Raw genomic sequence first — 25,794 nt, 5'->3', positions numbered from 1 at the left:
AATGTAGAGAGGGACCAACAAGCTCTCCCGTCTTCACATAACTGAGACGGCATTTAACTATGAAGGTAGATATGGTGCAAAATGCGAGAGCGTGTACAACCTGATGTGAGCACTTGCAGAAAAAAAATCTGAGTTTGTGTGCATACATTTACACTTGTATAAAATATCCACGTAACTGTGAACCAAATGTACACTTGTATAAAATATCCACGTAACTGTGAACCAAATTTACACTTGTATAAAATATCCACGTAACTGTGAACCAAATTTGAAGTCACAAAAGAAAGAAAAACGTTTTGTAGCTTGTAGAAAAAAAATGAACTTAGTGATGAAATGTTCACTTGCAGAAAAATACATATTTTTGAAATATATTTTCCATTACAACTGTAACTTGGTTATTACAACCTCTCAAATCAGGCATTACAACTTGACGAATCTGCTCTGTGGCAGTATACATCGACGAATCTGCGGTCTTGACTTTTGCTACACTTCTTGCGATAAATGTGTCGCAAAAGTATTTTTCACCTGTAGATGTGGGGGGAGGGAGGGGGTAGGAGCGAGGGGGCGGAGCTATCAGAACGACGAGGCACAAGCTCGGGTTAGTCACAGCCACAGTCAGGTCGAACCGGATGACTGCGGGGCTAACGGTTCGTGTCGCTACCAGTCCGCTGACATGGCGCGTCAATCAACGGTAAGTTTTGCCCAGTATTACTTTGAATATTATTATTGTGATTGAGGATTAAATCCGCTTTGAAGACCACCGTTTTATATTGTGCAGTTTAGCGGCAAAATAACGTCAGTTAGCCAGCTAACGCTAGCTTTGTTGAGTTTATGCTAGCTAAACAAGTAGTGGTTGTAGTCTACAGCAGTAATTAATATATTATAGCCTACTGCTTTGGCACTAACGGTTGACAACCGTTTATGAAAATAAAACCAATTGAACTGTACTGAAATAATGACAAGTTTTATAATTGTCTTGGGCTCCTGCTGTGTTTTTAAAGCCTTTGTAAATTATCCATGCTATTTTCTATTTAGCTAACGTCAAAGTAGTGTATGTGAAATCAACCTCACAATAAGATGTGTGTATATTACAATTATTAATGTCATATTTCAAGATGATTACTTAGATATTACAATATGGTGATATATATTTGTGACATATAATATATTAATTACTGCTGTAGACTACAACCACTACTTGTTTAGCTTGTAAACTCAACAAAGCTAGCGTTAGCTGGCTAACTGACGTTATTTTGCCGCTAAACTGCACGATATAAAACGGTGGTCTTCAAAGCGGATTTAATCCTCAATCACAATAATAATATTCAAAGTAATACTGGGCAAAACTTACCGTTGATTGACGCGCCATGTCAGCGGACTGGTAGCGACACGAACCGTTAGCCCCACAGTCATCCGGTTTGACGTGACTATGGCTGTGACCAGGGGCGGACTGGGGGGAAAAAGTGGCCCGGGGATTAATTGACAGACAGGCCCACTTAATGCGCGGCATGTATCGGCCGGCCGGCGACGAAAGTATGTTACTTAACAAAAAACCCTATGCATTTTATGTTATTTTGGACCATTATTCATATAGTCATCACATTACCTGAGCCCTTGAGTTGCCTAAGCAAAATAGTTACAGCATATATTTAGTGATTTTAATGTTAACAGATCATTGATGCAATAACATTTGGACCCAATTTGCCTGACTTGACGCATGGAATAAAACATGGGGGTAGGAAGCATCCTCAATGTGGGTGAGACAATTTGACAGGGGGTGTGGGCAGGTGGTGGACCTCACCTCCTCTAGGGGGGTCCGGGGGCAAGCTCCCCCGGGAAGATTTGTTTTAAAATGTTGAAGTTAAATGCATCAATCTGGTGCATTTGGAGAGCAAAATTAGGGACTAAAGCTATGGATACATCTCTCAACACCAATATGAAACAGAACTGTAAACAGATTGACTTTTTCTTTCAACATTTATTTGAACAGCAAGTGGAGGCAAAAGTGACTGCACCCAGAACAATAAACCTGCTAGCTAACTAGCCTAAACTCAGTAACAGAATGTGGGTTCTGAATGAACGTTCTTCTCCACAGCCGTGCGACCTCTGAGTCAGACGTCACTTCCCCCTTTTCTATCCTACGGGTGCAGCCACTCCACCTGAACCCCTCTCTGTACAGAGAGTGAGGTGTTCCTTGAGACACACATCATATTTTCCCAGCAAAACAATCATCTCTAAAAAGTTACCATGATCAATGGTGTCATCATCTTGTGTATATAATGCCTCCGCCTGCGTGCCCCTGTAGCTCAAACCACTTTGACCAATGAGCTTCAACACATCTATGATGCGCTCCAACACTTGACGCTTCCTGCGGACTTCCTCTCTGTGACGTGACATCTGAGGTCCCATGAGAAGGTCCTGAATTGTGTTTTTTGAGAATCTGAGGAAATATGCCTCAGCGCAACCTCTGTGAGCATGGCTCTGATCATGCTCCTCGACTCTCTGATGTATGTGTGTGAAGTTGGTCATGCCAGTGATGAAGGAGTTGCTATCTCTAGGATTAGCAAAAGCCATACAAAGGGAGCAGAAGAGTACTTCTCTGGCTTCACTGTATGATAGCTATTTCCTGTTTGTGCCGTCTTTGCAAAAAAAAGCCCTCTGCACTACAGCCTTGTCTGCCTTCTGCTGGGGGTGAAAACGGAAGAATAGGTCTAATGTGCCCAGGGTCGGCTCTAGAACAAATCGAATGGGGGGGCAATCATTTACCAAGGGGGGGCACACACTGCCGTCAACAACCAACACACAAACACCAACGCAACTTCAATTTAAAAAAACATGCTGTAAAGTCTATTGTCTTTCACACACATTGCAGGGTGTAGTGCTATTGTATAGCGCACCTATGACTTGTGCATATATGCACGGTTGTGGCACAACCACCAAAACAGAAACATATGGACATAGGCCACCATATAAAAAGTGTGCAAATGTATTTTATATCCTATCCATGTGAACATGTTTTAGGTGGGGGTGGACCTAACCTCCTCTAGGAGGGTCTGGGGGCATGCTCCCCCGGGAAGATTATTTTTAAAAATTGAAGTTAAATGCATCAATCTGGTGCACTTTGAGAGCAACATGAAGAGATCTATGGATAGCCTACATCTCTCAGCATTCATATGAAACAGAACTGTACACAGATTAACTTTTTCTTTATGGATATTTTACTAATCACTCCCCTTTTAAACTGTATTCTTGTGTTACTGTCCAATAGTATTTCATACCCGTTTTTCATTTATTCTCTTATTTTTTAAATAACTAGGCTATAGGCTAATGATCATATACATGTGTTCCTCGCAAATACTTGTTTACATAAATGGTGACCAAACCGTTTGAGACCCACTGAGATAACTTACACTAAAGTGAACTATCTAAACACTGAGAGAGTCCTTACCTCACTGAGCTGAGGTTATACGATCCTCTCAGTCTGACAGGAGAGGACTCTCCTCCACCTTGGTGTAGAAATAGCTCTTTATATCTGTTAGCATAGCTAGCTAACCGGATGCTAACAACAACATTCCATGTTACCGCTCGCGCACTCACAAAATGCGATCGTGCCACACACACAGAGAGCCGAGCTTGAATGAAACACAGAGACCCAGAAGTAGGCTACTTGTACTGTACTGTATATCATATTATTTTCGATGGCTTTACTAATCAGTGTAACAGATGAACAGATCGCCACTGGGCTTTCATCTAAACACACAGCCACGTAATGATAACAAAACAAAAGTCGGGGGTCATTGGTCAAGCAACACACCAATCAGAGAGCAGCAGTGAGCACACCTCAGGCTGTGTTTTATATTTGTATTCTTTATTTCTGATGTATTTCACACAGAAAACCTTTAGTGGAAACATTTTCACTTCTATGATTAAAAAAAAAAAAAACGGCAAAGTGGCAAGGCTTGCCCACCCTGCGTTGGGGGGGCACAGTGACTCATTTGGGGGGGCATGGCCCTCGAATGACCCCCCATGACGCCGACCCTGGAAATAAGTGATGGGCTTCTTGTAGCAATGGTTTTGAAGGGACTGCCAGAATCATTTAAATCATTCGCCATACACATCACGCAAATTGACTAGACAATACGTTTTGCTGAATTTAAGACTAAGCTCCGCAGCTGAGCGAATGCGCACACCGCCACCAGAGGACAACGTCATGAGGGAGCGGGAGTAGTTGAGAGCGAGACGACCCTCTGTACCAAGAGCATGGGATAAAGGAACCAAGTGTGCGGACATTGTTTATTACAGATCCGGCCTGAGTGGACACAAGGCCGGAACGTGCCAACGTAAGCTGTGGTGCAGTCATTGTAAGAGCAACACGCATCGGGATGAGGCCTGCAGGCGGAAGCTGTAAGGATGTGCAGTTTTCCCTCCTTCTGCTTCTCTTTTTGTTTCATGTTTGTTTATATCTGTCTGTCTTCCTGGCTGGGCATGGCTGACCTACTTTCAGTTCCCGCCAATTCACCTCTGCAGCTGCTACTCATCATCCTGATTCATCTACTCACCCACACCTGCTTATATACCCGGCTTCCTCATCCAGTATTCACCAGTTCGTCTTCAAAGATACACTGGTAACACGTATTGATTGCTAGAAAGCTAACCTAGTTTCCAAGTCAAGTTATATTCCTCAACCTGTATTTCTCTGCCCAGAATCCGTCTACTCCTCTGCCTGCCACGTCCAGCCAACACCACCTCGTCAGCGAACCTCTGATTATCTTCACTACCAGCTCCAGCTTGCTCACTCAATTCAACTCTGATTCCCCGGCTCATCTCACCCGTGTTCCGCTGGGAATCTCCGAACCCCGGCTTCAGCCTGCTCTCTCCGACATCCTCCGGATCTTCAACTACGGACCTCCACTCTCCCCCCCGTAGTTATTCCCAGATCTGGATTATTAATTCCACATCAGTATTGTTTGCATTTTGAGTTGGAAATTTAATTATTTTTGCTTCCATACTCACGTCTCCTCCCTTCCGTGTTTGTATTGTGGGTTCAGCCTGTAAGCACTCTTTGAGCTTAACAGAAGCAGCGACGGGAGGACGACGCGCGGAAAGCTTCGGATGAAACGACTGGCAAGGAGTATGCTTTCCGAGTCAAGGACGTGGACAACAAGGTCCAGCCAGGGCGCAGCATCACCGAGAGAGGACTGATGGTGGACACAGGGGCGACTTCACATATCGTCACGGATGTAACAAAGTTCAAGAGGTTTAATGATAACTTCCAGGCTGAATCCCACTGTGTGGAATTAGCTGATGGTACCAGGTGCAATGGTGTAGCAGAAGGAAGAGGGAACGCTGTTGTTATTATGGTGGACAGCATGGGGAAAAGACACAAAACAACTCTGAAGAAGGCGTTGTACCACCATTAAAACATTTCTGTGAAAGCAGCTACTACCAAAGGAGCAACGGTAACCTTCAAGTAGGGAAAAGACGTCCTGCAACACAAAGACGGTACACATTTATGAATTGAACAGACTTTATTTCTTGAACACAGTAAATGATGAATGTGATGACCAATGCAACAGGTGTTATGATTTACAGACATGGCATGAGATCCTAGGACACTGTAATTATGATGATATTCAGAAGTTGCAGAATGTTGTTAATGGCATGTCAGTTAAGGGTAAGGTAAACAAACCTCCACATTGTGATGTATGCACTAAAGGGAAGTTTACCCAAACCAGAAAAAGGGAGCCTGATGTAAGAGCCAAAGCAGCTCTAGAGTTGGTGCACACAGATATAGCAGGACCAATAGATCCGCAATCGAGAGAAGGCTTTATGTATGCTTTATCATTGACAGATGATTACTCCAGTGCAGTGTTTGTGTATTTCCTTAAAAACAAAAGTGACACAGTGCAAGCAACAGAGAGATTTCTGGCCGATACTTTTTACTTTCCCGTATGGGGCAGTATCAGGTCAGACAATGGCACAGAGTTCACAAGGAAACATTACCAAGCATTACTATGCAGTAATAAGATTAGACATGAAATGTCAGTACCGTATTCCCCACATCAAAATGGCAATGCTGAGAGGAATTGGCTTACACTTTTTGACATGGCCAGGTGCATGCTTATAGAAAATGAGATGCCAAAAAATGTGGACCCATGCAGTACAGACAGCAGCTGTAGTAAGGAATACAGTTGCAAGAAAAAGTATGTGAACCCTTTGGATTCTCCACACATAGCGTTGTGTGTTCCTTCCAAACAACTCAACTTTGGTTTCATCTGTCCACAGAATATTTAGCCAGTAGTGCTGTGGAACATCCAGGTGCTCTTTTGCAAACTTCAAACGTGCAGCAATGTTTTTTCTGGACAGCAGTGGCTTCCTCCGTGGTGTCTTCCCATGAACTCCATTCTTGTTCAGTGTTTTACGTATCGTAGATTCGTCAACAGAGATGTTAGCATGTGCCAGAGATTTCTTTAAGTCTCTAGCTGACACTCTAGGATTCTTCTTCACCTCATTGAGCATTCTGCGCTGTGCTCTTGCAGTCATCTTTACAGGACGGCCACTCCTAGGGAGAGTAGCAACAGTGCTGAACTTTCTCCATTTAGAGACAACTTGTCTTACCGTGGACTGATGACCATCAAGGCTTTTAGAGATACTTCTGTAACCCTTTCCAGCTTTATGCTAGTCAACAATTCTTAATCGTAGGTCTTCTGAGAGCTCTTTTGTGCGAGGCATGGTTCACATCTGGCAATGCTTCTTAAGAATAGCAAATTCAAAACTGGTGTGTATTTGTTATAGGGCAGCTTTAACCAACACCTCCAATCTCGTCTCATTGATTGGACTCCAGGTTGGCTGACTCCTGACTCCAATTAGCTCTTGAAGAAGTCTTTAGCCTAGGGGTTCACATACTTTTTCCACCCTGCACTGTGAATGTTTACATGGTGTGTTCAATAAAAACATGAAAACATATCATTGTTTGTGTGATATTAGTTTAAGCAGACTGTGTTTGTCTATTGTTGTGACTTAGATGAAGATCAGAACACATTTTATGACCAACTTATGCAGAAATCCAGGTAATTCCAAAGGGTTCACATACTTTATCTTGCAACTGTAGATGCTTTAACAACCGCACAAAACAGACACCTTACTTTATGCTGACAGGTAGACGGCCTAACCTGTCCATAATGCACAAGTTTGGGTCAGTGTGCTATGCCTATAAGCAAGACAAAAATAAACTGGACTCAAGGTGTGAAAAGGGAATTTTTGTTGGATATGACAAAAATAGTCCAGCCTACATGGTCTATTTCCCTCACAGTGGAAAAGTGCAAAAATCTAGACTTGTGAAGTTTGTGACCAAGACCAATTCAGAAAGAGAAACACAAACAGAAACCGTCTCTGCTGATGACTTTGAGGTACAGAACAAATCTGGCAAAATCAAGTGTGATACTAACGTTAGTCCAGTATCTATACCTATGGTAACAGAGACAGAAGACGACAAGAGTAAGCTTAGGCGTTATCCTTCAAGAGTGAGGAAGAAGCCAGCTTACTTATGTGACAGTGTATGTGGTAAGGAAAGTGAGGATCAGCTACTGACAAATATTGACTATTGTTACAGATGAATGTGTAATATCCCTTTAACATTTAGGGAAGCTGTAACTTCATCTGAGTCAAAACAATGGGTTATTGCAATGCAATCACTAAAAGAGAATGACACATTTATCCTGACCAACTTACCTCAGAGTGAGAGAGCAGTGGGGGGTAAATGGGTGTATGTTATCAAAACCAATGTTGATGGATCCGAAAAATACAAGGCACGATATGTAGTCAAGGGATACAGTCAGAAGAGGGGTGAAAACTATGATGAGACATTTTCACCTAGCGCTAACCTCACCAGTATCAGAGTGTTGATGCAAAAAGCAGCACAGGAAAATCTGATTTTACACCAAATGGAAGGTAAAACTGTTTACTTATATGCACCAATATACTGTGAGATATACATGGAACAGCCTGAAGGTTTTGAGGTAAAATCCAGTAAAGGTGAAAAGTTGGTGTACAAGCTAGAAAAGTCACTATATGGGCTTAAACAGAAATTGGAACAAAATGCTGCATGAGTATCTGAGTGAAAATGAGTTCCTACAGAACCCTGATGCAAGCATATTGACATTAAGTATCATTTTCTGAGGTCAACTGTGGAAGGGGGAAAAATAAATCTGATTATTGTCCAACAGACCAGATGGTGGCAGATGTTATGACAAAACCTGCACCAAAGTTTAAGTTGATTAAGTTTGCAAAGTTTATGTTTTGAGAGTAATAATGCTTGTAAGCCACAGTAACAATTTAGAACATTATAATGTTTTTATTTGTTAAAAGACCACAAATGTGATATCAAGTGGGGGTGTTAACATTCAGGTTAATGTGTTACCAATTTGTGTTTGTTATTTGTTGTGCATGACTGGAAGCCAATGGCGAACCAGGTTAAAGTTCAATGATGGGTATAAATAAAGCCACGCCTCCAATGGGGAGGGCCCGTTGAATGAAATGCCACTGTCAGATGCTTCGTTATTCCTCCGCTTATTTGGATGCTAAACAGCAATGAAGTTATGCTTACTCTGCTAACAGTAACATTGATTATAACCAGGGGTGCACATAACTTTTTTGCCCTGGTTCTCAAAGGAGCACCTGGAGATGTTGCTTGGTGCTCATCCTTAAAATGAAATAAACCGTAACTTTTGAGGGGGTCTTGACTTTATTTGCCAGACACACGGCACTGAACACACATGCAGAGGTGAACACTGAACACACATGCAGAGGTGAACACAGAACACACATGCAGAGGTGAACACAGAACACACATGCAGAGGTGAACACAAGACAACATTAGCACGACCAGTAATCCTACAAGCTGTCATCACTACCCTCCTGACTGTTCTCCTCACTGTCTTCCTCTCTGTCAGACATGGTAGCTGATGATGTAGGCCTACTTCTTCCTCTCTGGTTGAGTCTGCGATTAGCTGCTTGCATCCACAAGTCAACAGCTGGTTTTGGGTCGAAAGTCTCTGTTGTCATCTTAGACAAGTGGATGTAATCAAATAAGTATGTGAACATAACCAATAACCTACCATAGCCAATAACAAATTAATGTAACTTATTTTATTTGTGTTGTTCATTCATATCTTATTTTACCTTAACATTTATTTATGCTTTTTTTTTTATCTCTCCAGTTTTAAAGGATATTTTTGGTTACTGTCCTATAGTATACATTGGAATGATTTAAAACCTGTTCATCCCAATAATTATAAAGGAGTGCCTTGGAAATATGTGTTCACATAAATTGTGACCAAACCGTTTCAACTTAGACTAAGAGTCCTTCACCTCACTGAGCTGTAGTATCAGCCTCTCAGTCTGACTGGAGAGGACTCTCCCTCCACATTATTGTAGAAACATCTTCTTCTTATATCCGTTAGAGCAGCTAGCATGGCACCAGATTCTAATAACAACAGCGCTGGTACCGGTGCACCCTCCCTCTCACTCGCATTTTGTCTGTGAGTTGCGGGCGCCAGATAAGCCAACATCCCCCATTTTCATCACTTACAGCGCCTATCGTACAGGGCAAATGAAAGGTGTAACCGGGGTGAAAAGGGTGTTACATTTACTTAATTATGAATATTGTTACATCAAGGCCGAAAATTAGGATGAGCCCCAACGGTCAAAATGTTGTTTTCCCTCCCAGAACTGCCAGCGAAGCACCTCCCCAGATCTGGCGCCCTAGGCGAACATCTAGCCAGTGCTACGGGCCGGCCCTGAGTTCATATCATGGTTCATATGCAACTCGCAGATATCTTTCTCTCCTCTCTCCTCTATTTTCTCTTCTCCCTTCTCTCTCTCCCTCTCTCTCTCAATGTTGGTACGCAAATGCGCTTTGTTTCAAATGACCCGGTGCTCTTTTTTTGGCAGAGGTGCGCATGCGCACCTGCGCACCAGTTATGTGCAGCCCTGATTATTACAATGAACCTGATGAATGTAAATGTACTTAATGAATGGTGTATGGTCAATCCCAAAGTGAGAAAACTACCATGCCCTGCAGTTTTAGGCAAACTGCTAAGCCTTTTTGTATTCTATTTTTGCGACCTGTTAATAATTAATAATAATAATAATAATGTAATGTTCTTCTGTTAGTATATTCTTAAAATAAAAAAGCTTTCTTTCTTTTATACGCTGCCTATAGTGTTTGTTTTATTGTGCTTTATAGCCTGGTATTGACTTCAGTTATCCAGTGTTCGTGATCAGTTGTGCAAAACATTTAGCTGTATTCCCATGTCTGTTGCATATGTTCTGTTGATAGGTTATACTATCTACTGTTCTCAACAGTTGTTCACTTTAATTGGATAGTCCTAACACATGCCTGCAAACGCTTAGTGGAGAATGCCTACTAAAAGTATACTGATAGTCAACTCGAGGTTGCGGTCGGATAATCCTAAAATCAGCTCCTATCGTCTATTCCTTGACCTCTGAGTGAAACGTCACGGGGTTAAGGGATAGTGGATAGGAGAATTCAAAAGGACTTAGGAGAAGAGACTGCGGTACTTTAGAAAATCCGAATGCACTTTCACTATCCGATGTGTTTATGATGCGCCAGCGGACGTCATGAATGTGCGTCTGCTGCTGTGGGGAAACTATGGAAACTACAGTTGTCTATACAGCGGACTACAACATGGATGTTCAATAAGAACGAGGGACTACTGTAAACTCATCTAGAGAATCTGCACCATGCTCTGATGCTGTTGCTTTGCTTTATGAACGTGGACAACAGAGAAACATATTCTTCATGACCAAAGTGCGAATTGAAATAAAAAAGGAAAGTGAAATGTATGCTCGTCACCCTCTCCCTCCGGTCCACATTAATACAAATGATCCCAATACGTATGATTGTATGAACTATGAAAAGATCTTAAAATCAATACAAATGTATTTATTATAAACGTTAGTCCTTAACATCTATCACTGTGTATATCACCATTCAAACATCTTTTAAAAGTTGGACAAACCCCACACAGCTCAGTAAAGACTGTGAAATGTTGACATTAATAATTTCAGTAAAAACTAACGTTCATATTTCTCTTTGATTATAATACTGATGAACGTTCAGAACAAAGCACTTTGGCAACTTACCACATACGTTTTAAAATGCTTAATAAGCACTGTAACTTTCATGATATCATTTCTCCGTCATAATCGATTGTTTCCGTGAACGGCCGACTGTTGAGTGACGGCAAATGCTGCGGCTGCAATGCATTGTGGGGCAGCATTTTCTCCTCTCCTTTCGTCAAGGGAGGTCCAGTGGTTCCTAAGCTAAAGTAGGTTATAAAGGAAGTTTGAAACCTCCTTTCCTATCATTTAGAGAATTGGAACGGCACTTATCATGGCTGCCACTGAGGGACTTCCGGGTCATTTCACTCGGTTAGGAAGATTCCTAAGCTAAATGGACTATTCGACTGCAGCCCTAGATTAGTTGACGATCAACAGATAGTCAACTAAACTCTAAAGTTGCTTATCTGTTGATCATCAACTAATGCTTAATGTAATCTTTAGTTGACATCTTGACTTTCAACAGATAGTCGACATGACCCTGTTGACTTTCAACTGACAGATTGATTTTGAGTTGTTGATTGTCAATTTTGAAGATGTTGACACAATCTACAGATAGTAAGGTTGAATATTGCAAAAAACAACAGTCAGACACTTTTTGTAAAATCTATAGATCAACACTTGAGATGTACCTTATATTCTACTGGCAGTTAGTTAAATGCATGTTACTTGTCTGTTGAAACAGTGTTGTTGAATGTCAACTGATGACTTATAGAGTATGGACTATCAAAATAAAGTGTTACCTTCATTGGTTCAACCATCTTCTTTAAAAGGTTGGGGTTGGGGTGGATGTATGAATAATGAGCTTTGAGTTTAAGCCGTGTTAAAACGAAAAAAGTCTACTTGACTAATTTGTAAGGTGCATCACGTGCGTAACATTCTTACGTTCGTACTTAGCTCAAGTTATGTAACAAATGTACTGATATATTTTACTAAACTCAACCAAGTAGTCCTATTGTCAAGATCGAAGCATTTAATAGTATAGTTTCAAATCATTGTTCACAAACCTAATCTGGTAGAAAATATGTTTGCGGTTTTGTTTTATGTGGGACAAGTTTGAAACACAAGGCAAATTTGAACTGGAACTTCAAACTTGTACACTACATAAACTACAACCTGGCTCACCCACCATTTCCAGGAGATCTGTGCAACAGTCATATTAAGTCCGGTCTTTCTAACACCACACGCCCGATTTGGTTGTAAACAAACAGTAAATACAAGGCAGAGTATGTAGAATGTGACCCAACCGACAAAAGTGTCTCAACAAGGATGGAGTTACATTTATCTGCCATGTCTGAGCCAATGGTGAATTACTGAAGAAACTGTATCATGTCCTTGTTGGTGCACTCTATTGTAAGCCACCTTTGTGTAACAATACCCCACTATCGACCCAAGATAGATCAATGACGCATCTCCATTGTCCACTACATGTTTTGAGGTGTCGGTCGATTTAAACTGATCATCCTCAACTTGGTCCATGGCGATAACATGTGTTATCTGTTTTACTTGACACATCCTGAAGAGGGTTTTGGGATGTTGGTCTTTTAAGATCCATTAATGTACTGTTTGTTTTGCTTATCCATACAATAAACCCCATGCCCTTTCCTGATAACCAATGAATAGGAGCCTTAAGCAGAATTAGTACCTTTTTTTTGCCAGCCAACTGTTCCTCAAATGACATCCAAAGATTTGATGGTGGTGGGGCAGCATTAATTGCTTACTTTTCTACATTTTTTGATTTACTTTTCTATGAGGGAGCATGGTTTCAAGCCAAACGCCACAACATTGGACTCTAAAAATGATTCTTCTGTTGCCAGATCATGGGAATGAAGCATGCAACATAACCTATGAAGTTATTTACAGGAAGCAGCAGCCCTGCAGGTCACCATCTTAACCGTTGAACCCTAACCTCTGGTCCTTAGCTCCCTATGGTTGTGCCCATCTTTCCTCCTAAGGCACTTAAATAATTTCTTGTTCTGGGTCTCTGGGTAGAATATCCTTCAACCAAGGTATTCTACATCCTTGATAGAATGCCCTGGCACTGAATGAGAGCGTACGTTTGGACTGACAGTTTGATCAACCAATCATATTGATTGGTAGCCAATGGGTGTATTCTTTCAGTTTCCCTCGGTTCCAGGGTACTCTAGAAGGCCCGCTAGTTAACTGGCTTGAGACAGAGGATCTAGATGAATGTGACGAAGCAATTCATGCCGTTTTAAACGTTGAAATGACAAGTGCAACAGGTGAAGATGAAGTTGTATTATTACATTATAATGCCGCGGAGGGGGGGGGGGGGTGTGTGTCTACTGATGGTCCAGTTGTGATAGACACGGTTTGCCACTGGAAGGAGGTAATAAGGATTTAATCCTGATACTCTTAAACACACACGCAAACTGACAGGTCCTGGGGCCTCATTTATAAAGCTTTGCGTAGGATTCACGTAGGAAGGTGGCTTACGTAGGACAAAGCAAATAAATACGCACACAACTATTACGATTTATAAAACACTGCGCACGCACGTTCTACGCCAGTTTTCCTTTATAAATCACAATCAACTCGAAATGCGGCACAACTTTTGCGGGCTTCACGTAACGCCCATATTTGCCTATAAATAGTCAAAGAAACGCCCCGTATTAATAATCATTTTGACATGAAGAAGATCGCAGGAAATGACGAGAGAACAGCTAAAAAAGACTTTTCACACCGTGTCAGATTTGGGTTCTTTTGTGGAGGTGGAGACAAATCACATTGTTTGGTGGATGCAGTTTGAACCAGAGTAGCAGCATGGGGATCAGATCTTCACCAAAATAAATAAATAGGCTAAGTGGTCCGAAAAAAGTTAATGACAAAATACACATAACCTTCCTCAGGCAGTGTGTTTGTGCCGGGACAGGAGACCCCCCATGATGAGAAACTGTCAGAAATGATGGGGGAATCCCTCCAGAGTGGAGTCATGACAACTGGATCTGAATTGTTTTATTTTGTTTTGTGGTTTGTGTTCCAGCTGTCGATCAGCTGTGCGCAGAGTCTCCACTGCTAAAACTAATGCGTTGTGTTATATCAGCTGTACAATTGACCACATATGGTGTTCTTAGTTTCCATACCTCCCATGTTTTACGAGCGACTTATCAAGTCTTGACGAACAGCACAAAACATGATTAAACATGATAGTATAAGCCATGCTCGTATGCAACCTAGAGAAAAGCAAAACGGCATCAGTTTAAAGTAATTCTGTCCTTCTGTTTACCGCATCATTTATGAGAATACATTTCTTAACAAGAGAAAATAATCGAGGGGTGATCAATAACATTTCCGTATTTATTTATTTCTCCAAGTTATGGACGTATAACAGGCCTTTGAGAGGTAACATTCTATTTATGGTACTATTTCCACATATTTCTCTCTTTTTTCCTTCTGCCAACGGTGTCACAGTTTCTCGTCTCTCCGGTTTTTGTGCGCACGGATGGGTCAGAGTGTGCGTGGAGGACCGCACATTTTCCCGGCAAGTTTGTTTTTTATAAATCGCAAAGATTGCTCAGAAACTGGCGTACGCCATCTTTTGAGCGTATGCACCGTTTATAAACGAGGCCCCTGGTCTCAGGAGACGTATGAAGAGAGGCAAAGCCAAGCAGGTCTGGAATTCACTGATTATCTCCAGATTTCCCCAGAGGGCCCACGGCTCAACAATGTCTTCAATGTTTCTATTTTCAACAAGAGACGTAAATAGAAATGTAACTGTTGTTTATTTGTCAGTCCTTAAATGGACGTAATTTAATTCATGTTCAATGTTGCGCCCGTGAGTCCTTTTTTAAAGCAATTTGCTATTACCTGGTAATTTGGTGTTTGGATTCATTCTGAAAGAGTGGAACTAGTTGGAAATAGGGTGCCAGCACTCATTGAGGGTTTTAGTGGAGGCTAAACACTTTATGCCACTAGCTTTTGTAATTTGAAGTGTTTTCTCACATCTTGTGGTCATCCTTTTAAATAGATGAGTGCACTGTCTTAGACATTTTTGGATTGTTTGTTTGGCAATACATCAGATCGCAGCTTCTTCATGTGCGCACAGAGCATTGGTGCGAGCAATTAAACCAACAAAGCGTTGAATTATTGCCAATTCCATGGGGCAAAAAGAAGAGCAACCACATGGTGACACCAACATTCAGTCTCCATTCATTAAGTGAAGAAGGGGTCAAGATGCATTTGCTTCCTGTCACTCTCACGAGTGCTATCTGACCAACCTTTGACCTGTAAATAACAATACTCACCAGTGTCCAGCCCCTTTCAGCCAAGGTCGAGCTGACATCAACTTTGGGCAGCTTTGATTGTTTATAGTCCTTTGACCAGACTAAAATATATCAAATACTATACACCATAATATCATTTTGAACAAAAATTGATGGTCTACAGAGCATTAATCCAATTGGTTTTGGACTTTTCCTCTTCCGCCAATAGAGTTATGGAGAAGTTCAACATTTTGCATTTCTTAGTGAAATGTCTCAACAGCAGTCGGATGGATTTTCATGGTATTTGATTTAGATGATTGTCTCTAACTTCTCATCTAGCAACATCACAATATCAACATTTGCCCAATACTTTTAATAGATTCTAAAAAATAAGCTGCAAAACTAAAACTTTTCAAATATTGAAAAATGTTGGCGAATGGGAATAGAGTAGGGTAACCAGACGTCCCCGTTTTCTAGGGACAGTCCCCGTTTGTATTGGCCTGTCCCCGGAAATGTCCCCGTTTTTTTAATATACGTTAAAAACAAATAGCAAGGTGAAATAACAACATTTCATGTCAGGAAACACTGGGTAAACAGACTGTGGTCGAGCCAGCCCCCACTTCGGAAAAAACAGTCAAGCCAGCCCGCACGTTGTATTGCGGTGTGCGAATATCCTATGCATTGCGGTAGAGGCAGGGTCGGCTCTAGAACAACTTGAATGGGGGGGAAATCATTTACCAAGGGGGGGCACACACTGCCGTCAACAACCAACACACAAACACCAACGCAACTTCAATTTTAAAAAACATGCTGTAAAGTCTATTGTCTTTCACACACATTGCAGGGGTGTAGTGCTATTGTATAGTGCACCTATGACTTGTGCATACATGCACGGTTGTGGCACGACCACCAAAACAGAAACATATAAGGACAGAGGGTGTCGTTTTCTCATACTGATATTCTGCACAAACTGTGCTGTTGTATTTGCTGTAAAGTGTCTTTACTGTAGGTTATTTTTGTATTATACTGTATATACAGCACTTTGGCTCGACCAAAAATCGTTGAAAAATGTGCTATATAAATAAAACTTGATTTGATTTGATATGGACATAGGCCATCATATAAAAAGTGTGCAAATGTATTTAGTATCCTATCCATGTGAACATGTTTTAGGTGGGGGTGGACCTAACCTCCTCTAGGAGGGTCTGGGGGCATGCTCCCCCGGGAAGATTATTTTTAAAATATTTAAGTTAAATGCATCAATCTGGTGCACTTTGAGAGCAAAGTGAAGAGATCTATGGATAGCCTACATCTCTCAGCATCCATATGAAACAGAACTGTAAACAGATTTACTTTTTCTTTATGGATATTTCACTAATCATTCCCCTTTTAAACTGTATTCTTGTGTTACTGTCCTATAGTATTTCTTACCCGTTTTTCATTTATTCTCTTTTTAATAACTATAATGATCATATAAAGGTATTCCTCGAAAATACTTACATAAATGGTGACCAAACCGTTTGAGACCCACTGAAATAACTTACACTAAAGTGAACTATCTAAACACTGAGAGAGTCCTTTACCTCACTGAGCTGACGTTATAAGATCCTCTCAGTCTGACAGGAGAGGACTCTCCTCCACCTTGGTGTAGAAACAGCCCTTTATATCCGTTAGCATAGCTAGCTAACCAGATGCTAACCACAACATTCCACGTTACCGCTCGCGCACTCACAAAATGCGCTCGTGCCACACACACACAGAGCTTGAATGAAACACAGAGACCCATGTACTTGTATTGTACTGTATATCATATTATTTTCGATGGCTTTACTGTATAATCAGTGTAACAGATTAACAGACCGCCACTGGGCTTTCATCTAAACACTCAGCCACGTAATGATAACAAAAAAAAGGTCGGGGGTCATTGGTCAAGCAACACACCAATCAGAGAGCAGCAGTGAGCACACCTCAGGCTGTGTTTTATATTTGTATTATTTATTTCTGATGTATTTCACACAAAAAACCTTTAGTGGAAACGTTTTCACTTAGCCTATATGATAAAAAAAAGAAAAAAATCGGCAAAGTGACAAGGCTTGCCCACCCTGCGTTGGGGGGGCACAGTAACTCATTTGGGGGGGCATGGCCCGCGAATGACCCCCCATGACGCCGACCCTGAATGTGCCTGACATCGGCCTGGTGAAATAATCAACTGGGGTGGCACTGACATCCTGGCCTTGACTAACTCTGTCAGTGTCAGCAGCAGGATCATCTTCAGCCTACATAAATGATTAGTATTGATTAGTATGTTACGTTATTATGTTACCACCATGTTATTATTATGTATGTAAACCAAGTAAAGTCTTAAAGACAGTAACAGGCTAATTTCCACCAGACAGTAACTTTAGTTGCAGGTTGACAAATAATGGACCCTTTATTATTTGTAGTATTAATAAGGTAACCTAACGTCTAAGCTAATCAAACAAAAGACAGTATAAGCAATCATCGTAGTCTCATTGATTCACCAGCCCAAGTCAAGTGGCTATAATGTTCAAATAGATTACCGTTGTCAATGAGTGAAGCAAATCTACCAGCAGCTTGCATATTTCACCAGAATTTGGTCAGTGAATGTTGTTAATTTTACCCTGTCCCTGTGAACACACAATGTACTGTAGGCAATAGGCTAGCTAGCTAATGCATTAGCTGTCCCTGTGAACACACAATGTACTGTAGGCAATAGCCTAGCTAGCTAGAAATAGGCTAGCTAGCTAATATTACCTCATCTGCTACATTAAAAAGCAAGCTAGCATTAGCCAAATGAGGATTTTCACTTTCAGCATCAATCATAACATTAACTTACCATCATATCACTGCTGGTACTGGGCTCTAGATGCCGCTGTACTGTGTCAGTTTCATTGCTGGACTCACTGCCACTGGGAATGGCCGCTGTGTCGGCTAACGTTACATCAGCTTCTCCGGTGGTGGTTGTACTACAACTACAACCAGCTGCAGGACCAAACGAAAAGTCTGTAATTTATTTTTATTTTGCTGAACCTTCCTCAAGTGCTTTCATTTTTTTATCCCTAAGTTTTTGTGCACCTCCTTTACGCTTTGGAGCTTGTTTATCCATCAGTAACTCACTCCTGATCTTTCACTGCGCAGTGACAGCTGCTACGGGCCTGATGGGGAGTGGCCGGCCCGGAACGCTTACAAATGTGGGCACTTACAAATGTGGGCCGGTAGGATTTAGTTAAGCAAAAAAAAAAGGGAGTGGCCGGTACTCACAAATATATATATTTTTTTAAATGTATTTATTGTTTTGGCCCTCCGGCCCATGCACAGCACCGGCCCACCGGGGAAACTCCCGGTATTCCCGATGGCCAGTCCGCCCCTGGCTGTGACTGACCCGAGCCTTGTCGTTCTGATAGCTCCGCCCCTTCGCTCCAACCCACCTCCCTCCCCCACATCTACAGGTGAAAATTACTTTTGCAACACATTTATCGCAAGAAGTGTAGCAAAAGTCAAGACCGCAGATTCGTTGATGTATACTGCCACAGAGCAGATTCGTCAAGTTGTAATGACTGATTTAAGAGTTGTAATAACCAAGTTGCAGTTGTAATGGAAAATATATTTCAAAAATATGTATTTTTCTGCAAGTGAACATTTCATCACTAAGTTAATTTTTTTTCTACAAGCTACAAAACTTTTTTTTTTCTTCTGTGACTTCAAATTTGGTTCACAATTACGTGGATATTGTATACAAGTGTAAATTTGTTTCACAGTTACGTGGATATTTTATACAAGTGTAAATGTATGCACACAAGCTCAGATTTTTTTTCTGCAAGTGCTCACATCAGGTTTTACACGCTCTCGCATTTTGCACCATATCTACCTTCATATTTAACCCTTCACATTCCAACAGAAACTGAACAGGCAGATTCGAAGGATTTATTTCTTTGGAAATATTATTTTAAATACAATTAAATCAAGTTATTTTGGTAAAACTAATGAAAAATGTAATAACAAAAAATATAAAAAATAATATTTAAAAAAAAAGTTTTTTTTATTAATGTTTTCAAATATTCTTTTTTAGAATATCTTAGGCCCTCACAGAGGGCCCTGGCGGCTCGCCACTGCGCGTAAGTGATGTCATAACTGATGTCACAATGGTTTTCCTCTGCTAAATATAAGAGATAGCTAAGATAAGATAACTTTAACAAGATGCCTGTGTGCTTAGTACCAGGTTGTTATCATACCAGCAATGGGTCTTGCTCGTTCTTTCGCTTCCCGTCTGATGAAAGGACCAGAAGTGGCTGGATCAAGTTAGCTACCTAGCTAGTAGCAAGCACGTTAGTTAGCATTACAGCCTTAGCCTTGTCATTTTTATTAGCCTTAGCATGAAGTAACATTAAGTAACCCAACATGTTAAACAGTAAGAGTAGTAGTCATATTTCGTGAACCCTTTGAAGACTATACTGTCACTGGTGTGATCATTCTCAGTGCTTGAATTGGAATGAAAAAGGTGCCAGTACTCTAAAATCAGCAACTTTTTCAAGTCAATTTTATATATACAGCCCACAAACAAGAATTTGGCTACTATAATGCTGGTGGGTTTGTCGCTTTACTACTGTATATTTTAGAAAGGTTCACTGTACTTAACATTTTTTATGATAGGCAGCGGATATGGCTAAAGCTCAGTAAGGTCAATATTAACTGAAAATATAGCAATCAAAGTCTAGATCTTCTGCTGAAGACACATGAAGCAGAGACCTTTCAGGTGAGAGCCCCTCTGGTGGTGTTCAACATTAATGACAAGGAAACAAAGCTCTGGTCAGAAGCATTTTTTATAAAAAGCTTTAACAAAATTAAGTATTTCTGTACATTTTGAATGCAATCTAACTTTCCAACTCAGAAAACGAAAAACGAAAAAGTGCCAAAAGTCTTCTCACATGGCTGAGCTGCTTTGCAATATACTTCACCACTGAAGAATACAAATATGTATAAAGTAAACTATGATGCAATCTAACTTTCCAACTCAGAAAAATGATAAAGAGCATGAACAAAGAACATGTAAAAACAAATGCAAAATTTGCACAATCTAAAATGAGAAACTGTAACTGCAAGTAACAAAGTCTGAGCCATGGTAAAGAGTTACATTGAACACCAAGCTGATCAGATAACTCCCTGGTTGGTCTGAAGTCCTTCTATCTCCAGGATCTGTACAAATCGGCACATTATGCCAAAAGTCTTCTCACTGGGTGAGCTGCTTTGCAATATACTTCACATTGTTAGAAAAGGCTCCAGAAGGCCTTGGGGACATCAGAATCAGGGGCTGGAGCTGGACAGGCTCTTTCATCAGCACTTCTCCTTCCCTTTGCCAGCCAGGACCTCACATACTGTTCCGGATTGAACTGTCCTAGTGATGGTCCATTACATTTAATGAAAACCAGGCTGGACAGTCGGCTGACAGAGAGAGCATTCCTTTTTGCAGTAAGGATATCGTTCATGCAGCTGAATGCCCGCTCACACTCACTAGTGGAGACAGCGATGGTTCGGACTGCTTTCAGTAGAGGCTCCATGGCAGCAGGTGTACGGGATGCCCTGGTTTCCTTGTATTCACGAAAGCCCTGAACAGTCTCTCTTCTGTCCACTTTCAGCACTTCGCACAAACGTAGCACCTCTACGTCCCCATACTGTACGTCTAACTCCTCTTCAGGCCAACTTCCAGGATGGATAACTTTCATGTCCTGGATTAGCTGATTGTCCCGGGCCTCCCGGCCATGTAATGGGATTTCTCTTGTGCTGACAAGAGAGGAGGTTGTGGAAGTCATTCTGTGTCTCAGATTCTCTACCATACTGCGGAAAAACTGACCTGCATGAATCTGTACAAGCCTGCCATTCTCACGCAGGGCAACACCCTTGAAGGACTTCTCAGCTAGAGCTGTATGAACTGTAGTCATGTGTGGGCCAGGCATGGTGACCATGGATTCAAAAACTCGTATTTCTCGAGTTAAGAGCCTATCTGCTGTAGGCAGTGTCATCTCTCTTTTTTGGAGTTGCCGAGAGAGGTCGCTGAGCTCTGTGAGCGCATCGTACATCAGTCCCAGATTGCTGACAAACGTTGCAGATGTGAGCACATCATCCAGGCCCTTGTACTTTGCTCTGTCTCTGGAATCCCTGCTCGTGTCGTTTGCAGCATTTGTGAAGTGATCATGAAGCACTCAGTAGTTTTCCCAGACTGCTCTGACGCTCCTTTCACTTGAAGCCACCCAGCGGATGGACAAAACACGCCCTATCACCAGGAGACGCTGTCCGACTGCTTGCGCACACTGCGCTAACTGCCTCTGATTTTTGGGGGAGGCATGGAACAAGGAATAGAGTTTGTCAAAAAAGATCTGGAAATGATTGAGCCCTGAGACCTCCTTGACCACATCCCCAACTGCCAGCTCTAGACGATGATTGGAGCAGTGCCACACAAACAGGCTTGGGAATTTACTACACAACTGGGTAGCAACGCCTGTTCTCTTCCCTAGCATGACTGAAGCCCCATCACATGCAAAAGAAACGAAACACTGACCTAAAAAGTCCTCGTTAAAATCTCTTCCAAGACACTCCATTAACGCCTTTGTGATTTCATCAGCCGTTGTTCCATCCAACTCGATCAGCTCCCAAAAAAACGTTTCGGGCTCAACATCAGCTAATGCTGAGCGTAGACACACAACAAGCACCGTTTTACCACTAATAGTGGTAGATTCATCGACCAAAACACAGAGTTTTCTTTGGTTTTCTGTAATGTCTTTTGCCATTTTTTTCTTCAGCTCATGAGCTATGTGGTCGATGATTTCGACACAGGTTTTATTGGAGTGCAAAACCCTGCCCACGTTCAGCCCATTCAGTTTCTGTACATTCAAATCAATTGGCATGTCTGTGAATGGCCGGCTATGTTTGCCAATTTTATATGCCGTTCGAAAAACTCTGATAGTGGTGTCTAATTCAGATTTATGCATAGACTGCACTTGATGTTGAATAGTTTCACGTGAAGCAGATGTAAGGATGTCAGCAGCTTTTACATGGGCTTGTGATTCTTTATGTTCTTTGATTTTTTTTCTCAGGCTAGCATGTTGTTTGCCCTTGTCAACACCGAAATGAGACACTGCACACTCACCCCATTCAGTTGACAGTTTCAGTCCTTGTCCAGTGTGTATTCCCAAAGATTTGACATCTCTGCATATCCGACATCCTAGCTTCTTATCTTTAAGAAGGAGCCATGCATTGGTCTTGCAAAAATATTGCACCTGGTCCGTTGTCCAGCAGTCAGGTGCATCGCTTTGCCCGGTGTTGGTGGTGGCAGTTGAGCCAGCAGCAGCTAACGTTAGAGGCTCTGGAGGAGGCGGCGGAGCTAGTGCTAATGCTAATGCACTAGAACTTGGAGCAGGAGGATCAACCAAAGAAAGCTCCCCATCAGACACAATTTCCAACACAGGCACAGCATTCTCTGTATTTGAAGTTTCTTCCGGCGACAACCGCTGTCTTTTTGCACTTTTATTAATCCACGCTAACATTTTAGAAATGCTAATTTGTGACGTGACTTGCTTTCCTTCTCTCGGGGGCGTGCCTGCTCTGTTCTATCACTCTACATAGCCACCCACTGGGTGGGAGTTGCACTGCATAAACACAACACACGTGCATCTAGGTATGTAAATTGTAAAGCATTAAAACATGGTTTTACTAACAGTTTTCAGTATGTTGTTACTTCGGCATTATTATTATTATTATTATTTTGAAACGTGTATTACTATTAAATCACGGTCAAATAGGTTAATTTTGACATAGTCGTTTCCACCACAGTATTTACATGGAGAAGATAAGCCCCGCCCCCTCTCCAGCACGTTCTGTTTGAATGACAGGAGTAAACAGCTGACAGCCGCTGTGAAACTCCAGCGGTTAGAGCGATGAGAATGTCCGTTCGGCACCTCTTGACGCATCTACTGAGTACCGGGCGGCTGTATATATATATATGGATGTATAATAAGAACGGCGGGAGAGTGTTGAGTACTGGCACGGTGCATGAGTACCGGAGTACCGCCAGCATGCCGGTACTGAGCAAGAAGTGCCGGTACTCCATGGGTCAGAACCAGAAGTGCCGGTACTGCGTACCGGTGAGTACCGGCCCAATTCCAGCACTGATCATTCTATAATACACCATTTAAGCCCGGAGGAGAAATGCTAACGCTAGCATTGGCGATCGCCGATCTTTTCTACTACAAATGGTTGACATTAAACATTAAAAAGATCAGGCAGTTCAGAGAGAATCAAAGGAAGGCAGGCAGGCAGCTTTGCATGACATTCTTCTGGACGTGTTTCATTGTGGTGATAGTGAGGGTAGACAATCCCTTGTTTAGCAAGACAGTAGTGACGGCCATCTTGGTGACGTGTGTTGTTGTGCAAGACCAGAGATGTAGTTCATTGACCGTTTCACACATTTTTTTTTGTTATTTAACAGTTTTACGACACATTTTTTTTATCTTTTAAATTGACAAACATCATATGTGTAATTCGTGGCACAATTCAAACGGGATCGAAAGATAATCTTTCTCTCTCCATTGACTTCAATACATAATTTTCCCGAAATAAGGTCCCATGGAGGTCCACCGGAATAGGAAGGGACTTTGCCACTCTATACATGTGTGTTTGGTGTTTACACTGCTCCATGGCGCTGCACTGCTCCAGAGCCATTATATGGCTCTGCACTGCATTGTCCATTGACTTCCGGTAAAAGTTCCTTCAAAATAAGAGTCCCGATCTTATTACTATCAAAATAAACGTGCAAAATGAAAACTTTATCATAAGAAAATATTGGCATACAAATATAATCACTTCAAATTAGTATAACATGACAGGATAAAAGCAATGTAGAGGAGGAGCTACATTTCAACAAATATATCCACTAAGATTAATACATGAAGACTTGCGACTCGGACTTGACTTGGACTCGAACACAGGTAATGATGACTCGGACTTGAAGCGGACACTCCTTGGGTGACTCGGACTTGGACTCGGACTTGGACTCCGACTCGGACTTGGACTCGAAAAGTGGGGACTCGAGAGTGACTTGGACTTGTGAATTGGTGACTTGACTACAACACTGCGCTGAGCGAAGTGCACGTGCTGGAGTGTATGGTTTAACCAAGGCCTAGATTTAGGAAGGAGCTGGTCCCTTCACAGCTCGGTAGGCCAGTGCCAGTGTCTTTAAGTAGATTCTGGCAGCCAGTGCAAGGAGCGAAGGAGAGTTGTAGTGTGGGAGAACTTGGGGAGATTAAAGACCAGTTGGGCTGCAGTATTCTGAATTAGCTGTGGAGGTCCGATGGCGTTTGCAGGTACTTACTTTTAGTAAGGTGTTTCTGAAGGAGCAAACTAATGTTTGTTGTCCACAATTTACGTTCAATTTACCGGACTTCTTTCTGCGGATTGATATGAATGCAGTCAATGCACACAGTCCCTTGATCCTCCTTAGCAACGGTCTGTTCTCCTTAGCAGCAGTCTGTTAGCAAGAATTAACCTCTAGAATGTCCAAATTGACCAATCAGAATCGATTATTCAACTAAGCTGTTTAATAAAATGCTTATACACTATCAGAATGAGTGTTGTGTCACCACATTATAATATATTTCTGATGTATGTTGCCCTATGTAGTTGCCCTCTGCCCCTCCCCCCACATTAGACCTTAATCCCACTTGATCAACAACCATTATGTCACTAGTGTCCTGCTAACACAACAACATGTAGTTATCTTTTGGGTGCTAATTATTTGTTAATAATGTACACACTTTGTTGGCCCTATTGTCTCAGCCAAGGTTAAAACGGAAGACTGTATTTCATATTTATAAGTGCTGGCTTGATTAGAGAACATATTCACCTTTATAGCAGGAAACGTTAATGTTTTACTGAAATGGCTACGTAACAATGGAAACAATTTTACAGAGATTGTACTTAAACAGTGAGAATATGTGTCTATTTACAACCTTTTTAAATAATGTCAGATGGAGTTTCTCAAGATACGCAGATATGAGTCCCCCCCCCCACACACACACACATCCTACTGGCCTGTACCCTCACACAACAATGGCTTTGTCTCCTGCAGACAATGTGTGGTGTTGTCCAGGAATTCTAACCACATAATGCCCCCTCATCATGCCTCCCTTTATTACCCAGCATGCTTCACTCTCCCCTGCTAAATGGGCCCTTTTGTTTCGCTCCACCCCACCACCACCTTTTGTTGACATCTACACTTGTTGTGCTCCTGTGAAAAGTTAAACTATCTGTTTTCCGTGTGTTTCAAAGTGTTTGGATCTTTGTTTGTACTCAATATTGCTTCCATGTTTCTTGCAGAGGTTCCTGCAGTGGGGCTGAGGAGCAGTTTGACTCCGCTGCT

At 41.8% G+C, this 25,794-nt stretch overlaps 1 protein-coding gene across 1 annotated transcript in view; it reads left to right on the top strand.

Moving 5' to 3' along the window:
• The window catches only part of LOC117562182 (aldehyde dehydrogenase family 3 member A2-like), a 63,570-nt gene extending 37,783 nt beyond the window's left edge, over positions 1-25,787 (top strand). Inside the window, 1 exon segment of the mRNA XM_034240018.1 lies at positions 25,752-25,787. Coding sequence (XP_034095909.1) covers positions 25,752-25,772 — 21 coding nt within the window. The 3' untranslated portion in view covers positions 25,773-25,787.
• The last annotated feature ends 7 nt before the right edge of the window (positions 25,788-25,794 follow it).

This window comes from Gymnodraco acuticeps, unplaced genomic scaffold, assembly GCF_902827175.1.
Source record: "Gymnodraco acuticeps unplaced genomic scaffold, fGymAcu1.1, whole genome shotgun sequence".
Classification (NCBI taxonomy): Eukaryota; Metazoa; Chordata; class Actinopteri; order Perciformes; family Bathydraconidae; genus Gymnodraco; species Gymnodraco acuticeps.
The sequence above is the reverse complement of the archived record's forward strand: the minus strand, read 5'-3'. Positions and strand labels throughout refer to the sequence as shown.